At 48.9% G+C, this 10,065-nt stretch overlaps 1 protein-coding gene across 1 annotated transcript in view; it reads right to left on the minus strand.

Annotated features, from left to right (window-relative positions):
* Nucleotides 1-1,186: 1,186 nt before the first annotated feature.
* Nucleotides 1,187-10,065, minus strand: part of LOC107112176 (acidic leucine-rich nuclear phosphoprotein 32 family member B-like) — a 22,184-nt gene continuing 13,305 nt past the window's right edge. Inside the window, exons 2-7 of the mRNA XM_015413263.1 lie at nucleotides 9,289-9,438; nucleotides 8,091-8,213; nucleotides 7,327-7,522; nucleotides 6,446-6,561; nucleotides 3,467-3,521; nucleotides 1,187-2,503 (exon numbers count right to left, since the gene is read on the minus strand). Coding sequence (XP_015268749.1) covers nucleotides 2,415-2,503; nucleotides 3,467-3,521; nucleotides 6,446-6,561; nucleotides 7,327-7,522; nucleotides 8,091-8,213; nucleotides 9,289-9,438 — 729 coding nt within the window. The 3' untranslated portion in view covers nucleotides 1,187-2,414. The remainder of the gene's footprint in view (nucleotides 2,504-3,466; nucleotides 3,522-6,445; nucleotides 6,562-7,326; nucleotides 7,523-8,090; nucleotides 8,214-9,288; nucleotides 9,439-10,065) is intronic.

The raw sequence follows: 10,065 nt of genomic DNA on the forward strand, positions 1-10,065 counted from the left end.
TACAGAAAAGTCGCCTCTATGGCTGAATCTTTGGTTCTGTCTCCCAGGAGGCTATAGAACTCTGCTGGTGCTGTGGCCTTCTGGTACCAATAACCCTGTACACGATTTTTGGCCCTAGAGGATGTTTATACATTCCAGAAGTTAGTGGTGTTACCACCAGAATCTAGATAGGCAAGGTATTTGAACTGAGCTTCTTTGATGCTCCTTGACTTTCTGCGAGCTTCCAATCCTGACCCCAGAGGTAGAAAGAAGGGGAGAGACTTGGGTTGGAACATTGGGTCAGTTCTAGTTTGGCCTGCGTCACATTCATGGTAGTACATCAGTCGGTACATTAGCAGCTATGGGTCCAAGAAAGATATATGTCTGGTTTACTAATGGCAGGGGGCAGGCCATCAACAGCTCTGTGTGAGGCCTTGGTAGCTAGTCTCAGTTTTATACAAGTGCACTACTTTAAGTATTGGGTTTGTATTGGAAATATTCTATGTTGAATCCTGAAATGCTACAAAGTGTTCTCTGTCTTAAGAGTGTATAATGGAATAAACTGAGCTTTGTTTAAGAGCCACTGTCTCTCTCTCTCTCTACTAGATTCAGCCCCTTGCCAGTCTCCACCCAAACAATGAAAGAACTCAGGGGAACGTGTGTGTGTGTGTGTGTGTGTGTGTGTACAGGAAAAGTCCTGGGTCGCAGAATCCCTCAACATACCGACAGGAATACGTCATGTAAGATGTGCTTCTAGTTTTGTAAGTAAAATTTCTTTCTCTTGTTACCATTGGAGTGGGATCGTCTTTGTAACTGGTTTGAACAGCATTTCCCCCTTAACCAGGAAACGTGGAGGATCGATGACACTACGAAAAGTTGTGCTTCCGAGGCCAATGATTTTTTTTTTACATTTAACCTGTATTAACCTGTCGTACAACTGGTTTTTAAAAACTCAGTCTTTTATTACAAGTTTTATCCAAATTTCTTAACAAAACAAAACGATAGATAGAAAAGGACCAACCCCCCCCCCCCAACAATGACAACAACAAAAAAAAAATATCCCGATTTTGGGGAATTAGTTTCAACGAAATTACAAGTCAAACTTAACTAGGGCTAATGTATAAAACTCAAGATAACCAGATGAGATGGTGGGGGAGAGGACGAAAATTCTAGCCCAAACTGCTGCTCTGAATTCAGATGGGTCTTCTTGGGTTTTTTTTTTTTAAGGCTTAATATTCACTGAACACAAAAAGGGGGGGGGTCCATCTTTCTCCAATGCTTCCATCCCACCTCCCTTGCCAGCACCAACATATTGGTCTCCATCTCAAGAACAGGAAGAACTACAATTAACAATATTCAAACTCCTCTTTGCCTCACTCAGTTCCCTTCCCTTCCAATAACCCTCCCTGTGCATCTCTGCAAACAAAAATGGTATTTACTGACCACTGCACCTTTAAGGATGCAGTAGATTTGGGGAAGTGAGTGACCCAAGACCAGCAATAAATGAGCTGGGACCCCCAAAAGGAACAGGAACAGCCCAGGTCAAATACCTCCAATTTCCCTTCTTGTTAAAGGCGTTAATTTGCACTGAAAGGGAATTATTGGGGAGGGGGGCTAATAACACCAACCAAACGGGGTATTCTCTGTCAGGCAAGAGCTGGCAAGTTATAGCAAAACAGCAACATTTTGAAAATGAAGTAATAATCCAGTTTGAAGATATATAACAGTCTTATCGAGTATCTCCTCTTCATCGGGAAATAAAACAATTCAGTAGAGGTAAAAACCATCTCCAGGCAAACCCGTGGCTATCCGGCAGCCATTTAAACTGGCCCCATCTGTGGCAGTCATCCGGCAGCCCCTACAATGGGCCAAGAAGCCCCCAGATGCCACACGGAGCCTTGAAGTTCCACGACGTTCTCAGAATGCTGACTGAAAGATGGCGGCAGGTTGGATCCATCGTAGCGGAAGCCTGCTGCGCTCTCATTGGCAGTGCCCAAGGGAGCGGAGGTGGGTTTGACTCCCCCCTGGCCAACCCTCCCAGAAACTGGGGAGGGGAGAAAAATATATTGCTGGGGAGGGAGTGGGGTTGTAGCCCTACAAACCACCAAATCAAAGAATGCCTTTGGTCACAAAATACCCAAATGGGGAGTGGCCAGGGGGAGGTGTCACACAAGAAGTGAGCATTCCGTGGAGGGGAGAAAACATTTTCCAAAACACCTACTTGCCTTTTTTTTTTAAATTCTATGTTTTAAAAAAATATACTGTGGGAGTTGCAGCCATACAAAGAGGGGTTTGTGGAGGAGGGGCAGAGACGCCATTGCGGGACAGGCGGGGAGGGGAATTTGTTACAGTCTCACATGGGACACGACAGTGGCGGCCAGGGTGAGAAAAGTCACAGTCCGCAAAACTGATTGGCTCGCAAGGAGGAGGAGGAGTCACTCGTCTTCCTCATCCTCCTCATCCTCCGGAACTTCCTCTCCTTCGTCCTCAAGCTCTCGTTTTCGTTTCTCGCCCTGCGGGATGTCTGCAAGGAGGGATTTAAACAAGGGGAGGGAGACGGTCAACGAAGCCCCATCTTAAGAGCCGGGAAAAGATAATGACAGTCTAGCACAGGGCAGTGATCAGAGGGTCGGGGCCAGGATGCTAGGTGAGCCAGGATGCCTGCCACAAAGTTAACTGGTGGACCGCCGAATCAGTCCTGCTCTCTCTCCCCTTCCCTACCACCCTGGAAGGTAGTTGTGTGAACTGGACAGACAGGGAGAACCAGGCACACCAGAGCCCCCTGTAAACTGAGGGGGTCCTTAAGAAACCATGAAGAGAAATGCACATTTCTAATAATGCACATGAATCTTCTATCATCACAGTTTAGATATGCCGAGATGGGTAGCCCTGTTAGTCTGTCTTGCAGCAGCAGAAAAGAGCCAGAGTCCAGTGGCACCTTAAAAGACTAACAAAATATGTGGCAGGGGGAGGAGCTTTCGTGAGTCACGGTGCTCACTTCTTCAGAATGGCCAGGGGGTCACGGAAATTCCTTTCTGAATCCAGCTTTTCAGCAAAAGACTGGGATCCACGACCAATACAGAACAAAAAAAGACAAATTCAATTTTAAGAAAACAAAAACCTTCCTTGAAGGATTCTTAGATGGGCACTTCCAGCCCTCCACCTATTAAGAACTGGACAGAGGGCATATTTGACAAACCTGATGAATTTATATTTCCCCCCTATGCTTTCTTCCCTTCTGTATCCCACTTTTTTGACAAAATAATCTATATATTTTTAAAAGAACTGGACAGAGGGGACCCTGCATCTAAGCACAAGCAGAGGGAGGGAGGGGTTCTTTCTCCCCTTCCATGGCCAAAGACCTATGCTGAGACTATCAACTAACGACCCTTATAACATCAAAACTACCCAGGGTGCAAATGTATCAAATTTGCCAAGGAGGCCGCTGGGTAAAAAACCCCCCAACCAGTATTTCAGAGATACTCACCCTCTTCACCGTCATCATCATCTTCGTCTTCTCCTCCCTCCTCATCTTCTTCCTCCTAAGGAAGAAAGTTATGGTTAAGACTCCCATTTCAGTTGCCAGCTTCAATTTCTTATCCAACGATACCATAACCACTCCAAGCGCCACTACAAATTCAGACCCATACCCCTTAGCCTGTGCACCTAAGCTAATTTTTTCTTTTCCCCACTTCTAGTGGCAGTGAGTTTCAGGGGATAAGAACATAAGGGACAGCAATGTTGGATCAGGCCAAAGGCCCATCCAGTCCAACACCCTGTGTCACACAGTGGCCAAAAATACCAGGTGCCCTCAGGAGGTCCACCAGTGGGGCCAGGACATTAGAAGCCCTCCCGCTGTTGACCCCCCCCAAGCACCAAGAAGACAGAGCATCACTTGCCCCCGAGTCCCTATCTAGACCTTGTGGCTAATAGCCACTGATGGACCTCTGCTCTATATGCTTATCTAATTCCCTTTTGAAGCCGTCCATACTTGTAGGATAGTTGGGATTTCCCTGTATGCCAGACTCAAAATTTCCCTGTATGCCAGTATGGATAGTTGGGATTTCCCTGTATGCCAGACTCATCAGGAGACGTGTGCATTACATGCAGAAGGTCCAATCCATATAGCTCCAGGAGTTGACTAGCATACCTATGGGGCCGTCTTTCCCCATATGCGCCCCGGAGAGCCTTGCGCTCTGCAGATCAACATCTACTGGTAGCAGTGTTCCCTCTACGCTGAGTTAATGTGAGCTAGCTCACAGTTTTTCAGCCTCCGGCTCACACATTTTTGTCTTAGCTCAGGCAGGAGGGCTCCAGAGCAAACTAATTGATGCAGCAGCCAAATGGCTCACTCACAGTTTTAATGCCAGCAGCTCACAAAGTAGGATTTTTGCTCACAAGATTTCACAGCTTAGAGGGAGCACTGACTGGCCCGAAAGACGTCTGCTTAGCCTTTTCTGCCCTGGCCCCGGATTGGTGGCGCACACTCCTATCTGAGATCAGGGCCCTTGGGACTTATGGTCTGAGCCACTGTGATAAAGTGGTACACACTCCACGTTAACAACTTGGGGAAGCTGGGTCAGCAATCAAATGTTGACCAGCGTTTCATGGACGATGGTGTCGTGGGTCAGCCTGAGCCCAGCATCAGGTCCTCAGGGGGAGAGGGCGCCTCAGGAGAAGGGGAGCCATGCATGGCTGGCTCTGAGTCAGCAGAAGCCAGCAAACAGGCTGGTGAGCGGCAGGGAAGACCAAGACTCACCACCAACGGCTGATCTAGAGCCACTGCCCAGCTTTGATGCAGCAGGTGAGACTCAGTTGATCAAGACCAGTCCGCCAAGCTCACCTCTACCCTTGGAGTGCCGGAGGCAGGAGCTGAGAAGGGAGCTGTGCAAGCAAGGAGGCAGAGTGCACGTCTCCTGGCCTGTCACCACTTGTTTGCTGATGAAGGCCTGGAGCAGCTGGCTGCTAACAAGGGCTCATCAGGAAGTGCCTAGAAAACCCAGGGCTGGGAGCCTGCACGTTGTGGGAGCAACAAGTCATTTTGCCGGACTCTGCATCCGCAACTCCTGACCCTGCTTTCTTTGTGCGACCTTGGACCGGCTTCGGACTTTGGCTTTTTGACTCTCTGGCTTGTGGATGACCCTTGGACCTCCTGACTACGCCATCTGCTTCACCCCTTCTGGTAAGGACCCTCTGGCTTGTGGACTTCTGGGACTGAACTCTGGACTCTGTGTGAGCGCCTGAATAGGTGTGGCTTGCCTGCCTGTGCCTGCTACACGGTAGATGGCCTTGAATGGGAGAAAGCGTTCACGCGGAGATGAGGAAGGCTACATCCACATGCCCCGACATGGCTAGCTAAGGCCTCACCCAGTCTCATCAGATATCGGAAGCCAGGCAGGGTCAGCCCTGGTTAGTACTTGGACCAAAGAAGTCCAGGGTTGCTACGCAGAGGCAGGCAATGGGAAGCCACCTCTGACTATCTCTTGCCATGACAACCCCACGGGGTGGCCCGTAGGTCGGCTGCAGCTTGACGGCACTTTCTACCACCACCTCTTGCACTCGGGAACGCTGCCATTGGTTTACTCGGGTGTTTCAAGGCCATGCTTTATTATGGGTTAGCTGTGGGGGGAAACAAGCTGCGTGCACATAATGTGGATGGCACAACAAAAAGTTATATGACTTATGCGGACTGTTATATGCGGCTGAACTGACACACGCTTAAATTGACCTGGGGGTTTAGGAGGTCTAATGAAAACTGCACTGGAAGAGAGGTTCTAATCAATGTTCCCTCTAAGCTGTGGAGTCTTGTGAGCAAAAATTCTATTTTGTGAACTACTGGCATTAAAGCTGTGAGCGAGAGATTTGGCTACTGCATAAATTAGTTTGCTCTGGAGCCCTCCTTCCTGAGCTAAGACAAAAATGTGTGAGCCGGAGGCTAAAAAACGGAGCTAGCTCACACTAACTCAGCGTAGAGGGAACACTGGTTCTAATCAGAACGCTGCTCTTGAAAAGCAAAAATTGGCAATCTGGTACAGTGGCTAGAATGTCAGACCAAGACTGTTGCATTCTGGGTTCCAATCCCTATTCCCTGGGCCAACCCCTCTCCCTCTCAGACTAGCCCACATTAAAGGGCTGTCACAGGGGGAGACCCCCGTATTGGCTCCCTGACCTGGTCGGAGGAAGACCGTGGCAGATTTTGGAGGCTCACCTTAATTAACTTTCTCTTTTCTGAAAATCAAGGAAACCTTATTTGTAAAGGGTTCTATTTATTTATTTATTATTTTACAGTTCATGAACCCTCACAATTGTGAGGGTTGGAACAGCTAAAATATTCAGGATGTAGGTCTCTCAACAGGGTCAGGTTTTCCTCCACTAGAGCAGTGCCCCAAAGACAATGTACACCTCACCACCAAGCACCAGGGAGGGAAAGCGGGAAAAGGGGGAGGGGCAGCCTTCCTCTCCTCACCTCATCTTCTACTCCATCTTCTTCCTCTTCCCCATCCAGATCCTCCTCCTCGTCTTCGTCATCTACAAAATCTTCGTCCAGTTCTTCCTCGAACTCTTCGTCCTCGTCCTCGCTTTCTGAAATGTACGAAAGAGGAAGGAAGAGAGAAACCGTTTGAATAAGGAGGTTTCCTGCTCCAGTGGACTGTGTCAACAATAGAATGTTGGCCAACATTCTGTGAGGGAAAAAGACGGCAGTGCTGAATGAGAGGATGAGGGGGCTGTATCCCAGGGGCAAGTATTTAGGATGAGCTCCTCTGTCCTCCAAGCATCATGGCGGTGTTCCCTCTAAGCTGAGTTAGTGTGAGCTAGCTCAGTTCTTTACCCTCCGGCTTAGCTTAGAAAGGGTGGCTCCAGAGCACACTAACTTATGCAGCAGCCAAATCACTCACAACTTTAATGCCAGTAGCTCACAAAGTAGAAATTTTGCTCACAGGACTCCACAGCTTAGAGGGAGCATTGCTTCATGGGTTAGTTTTTTTTGGGGTGGGGGCAGGTCTTGAGGCTCAAGCCCAAAACCCAAGGGGATTCAGACAAGGACTGTGCGATTGTCAAGCTCTGGTCAAAGAAGAAATAACAGGGAAATCAGATGACCGCTGAAATGAGTACTAGTGTGGAGTAGCCGTTTGTGTACCAGACTAGAACTTCGTAGATGTGGGTTCAAATTTCCCACTTGGCTATGAAACGTAGTGAGAGAGCTTGGGCCAGTCACCCTCTAGTGGGCCGGTCATTTCCACAGCACCTTCCAGGTCCCTGCTGTAAGAAGGTAACTGCCTACCACGCGGTCCATCCGCCCCTCATCTCGCCTTTCGGTCCCCTTTCTGCAGGGAACACATTCCTTACCGTCTCCGTTCTCCTCGTAGTCGTCATCCAGGCCGTCTGCTTCAGGGTCCGAATCGGGGGCCTCCTTGTCACTGGAGTCGAAGCCGTCCAAGTAGGTCAGCTGGGGCAGCAGGGCGAAGACACTCTCCTGGTAGTTGATCAGCATCGTCACCTCGCAGTTGAAGAGGTCCAAACTCCGTAGGTGCGGCAATTTTTTCTACGAGAAGCCAGAACCGTCACCGTGCCGCCCCCCCTGCTTTGCAAACTAAACTGGCCTGCGTGTTTCAGCTAACCAGGAAGGCCCACGTTCAGCTCTTAACCCCGTGGTATCAATCTTGCAAGAGGCCGCTTCGCTTCAGCCCTCCCTCATCCCCAGGAGAGGGGATAACACTGGCCTACCTAACATGGACGTTGGAAGGCTTACTTCAACAACCTCTCTCTTCCCCTCGCTCCCTCCTCCAAGAAAACTACGTAAGGCCAAGGCTTTAATTTTTTTTTTTAAACCATCAAAGCAAATATTTACAAAGTCAAACCTATATACGCATTATCAGTTTTACGGTTCAGGAAAACAATGAAAAGGCACCTTCAGTCTTGCAGGAGGGAATAAAATGGACTGTACCACTTCACATGGAAAACTGAGGGGACAGAACCACGCTCTCTCGCAGCTGTGGGACTTTTTTAAATTGTGGGATTTTGTGACACAGAGAGGATTCAGAGCTAGAATCCACCACCGAAGCCCAGCCGGCTTCCCCTTCAGGAGTGCTTTTCCTCTCCCTCCTACTCACCAGGGGCTCCAACGTGTTAATGTCCTTGATTTTGTTCCCGCTCAAATTCAAATGCGTCAGGTTGGGGGTCTTCTCTGCCAGGACTTCCAAACCGCCAGAGATGTGATTGTCACTCAGCTCCAGCTACCAAGAGCAGGACAGACGAGAGGGGTCAGAGAGGGCCGCTCGACAAAAGAGAGGCGGCCATTTTCAGGCCAAGATATGCTCTACATTTGCAGGGGACGTTCCCGAGCACAACCCGGGTTCCGAGGCGGCTAGGACGTTATGTGTCGCTGCCTTGCCATTTCAGACACGACCCCAGGAAAAACTACTCAGGTTTCCCCACCTCCTCCCACCAACCCCTATATCGTGTAAAATCCCGCTCCCCGTCCCCGGACCAAATGTCTTCATAATATTCCTGAGATAGCCCAGCACTTAACAAAGCAATTCATATTCATTTCTCTCGTTGGAAAGCCGTGCGCTGTTCTTAGCCAACTTAATGGAACATCATATACAGAGTTTAAACTTTATCCAGGCTACAGTTTTGGCTTTTTAAAAAACAGAGACAAGTTTGTGGGATCCATGGGTCACAGGGGCCAAGTCTAGACCCCTGCGAGACTGAAAATGGATGTTCAGGGAGAATCTTTGCTCCAAATGGTGTGCAAAAGAAAGATTTATGCGATCTGAAGAGAAACCAGTGTGTGTGTGTGCTCTTTTAAAAGACGGTACTTTCTCTGCATACCTGCAAAATTCTTCAGACAGAGCCGAGCACAAGCAGAGGACCCCGTCTCTTAGCCTCTCAGAGGAACAGCCCTCCCATCCAAGGCTGCCACGCAATGCCTGGCAACCAGCAGAAAGGTGGGGGGGGGGCACTGAGTTGTGGGGAGAATGTTTTAAAAAACGCAGCCTCATGTACTTACTAGAAACTCTATGGTAAAACCATAGCATTTCCAGCAATTCTTAGAGCTACCTCAGAAGTGACAAAGGGTAGCTCTACGAATCACCAGAAACTCTATGGTAAAACCAAAGAGGTTTCCAGCAATTCCTAGAGCTACCATTTACTTCTGGTAAGAACTTCCAGTAAGAACACAAGGCTGCTTAATAATAATAAAAAAAACACCTCCCACTGCTGCTCCTTGTGGTGCTGAGCAATGCAACCTGGGAAGGCAGACCTCCTGCCCCCACCGGGGGCTTGGTAGCTTTATTCCCACCTCCTCACCTTCCGAAGTTTGCTGAGCTTAGGGAGGTTGGAGACAGAGAGCAGGTTGACGTTGATCATACTGAGGAACTCAAGGTTTTCAAAGTCCGAGGAGAGGCCGCAGATTTTCCCATTGTCCGAGCGACAGTTGTCCAGCACCAGTTTCTTCACCTGGAAAGAGAAAAGCGGGGGGGGGGGGGGGGAAGGGGGGGGGCCCCTAAACCTCTCCAGTGTGGGACATATCTAGCCTAGTGGTCATCTCTGCTTTTCAAACAGTATTTATACCCCGCCCTTCACTACCCAAAGGAGGCCCTTCCCCCCAACAAACACCCTGTCAGGTAGGTGGGGCTGAGAGAGCTCTTGACAGAAGCGGCTCTTTTTCAAGAACAGCTCTGAGAGAACTATGGCTTGCCCAAGGTCATCCAGCCAGGTGCAAGTGGAGGAGTGGGGACTCAACCCCGGTTCTCCCAGATTAGAGTCCGCGCACTTAACCACTACACCAAACTGGCTCTCGAGGTTTTAACTACACTTCATGCGTCACCCTGGGTCCACTGAATGGGGAAAGGACGCGTACAAATATTTTAATAAGTAAAATCAATACTAAAAAACAAAGAAACTGGGATTCGAGGGTCAAACTGGGCCGAGACTGGCAAACAGTGGTTATTACTGGGTAATTACTTGTATTCTCTCTCACTCGAAGTCTGCTCTTTACTCACTTTTTCACAAGCGCACGGTCTGCTTACAGATTTGCTGACTCTCCACACAGCACATTTAATTTTTATTTACATTTTCTTATTC

This window comes from Gekko japonicus, unplaced genomic scaffold (assembly GCF_001447785.1).
Source record: "Gekko japonicus isolate JY-2015 unplaced genomic scaffold, Gekko_japonicus_V1.1 scaffold914, whole genome shotgun sequence".
NCBI classification, from domain to species: Eukaryota; Metazoa; Chordata; class Lepidosauria; order Squamata; family Gekkonidae; genus Gekko; species Gekko japonicus.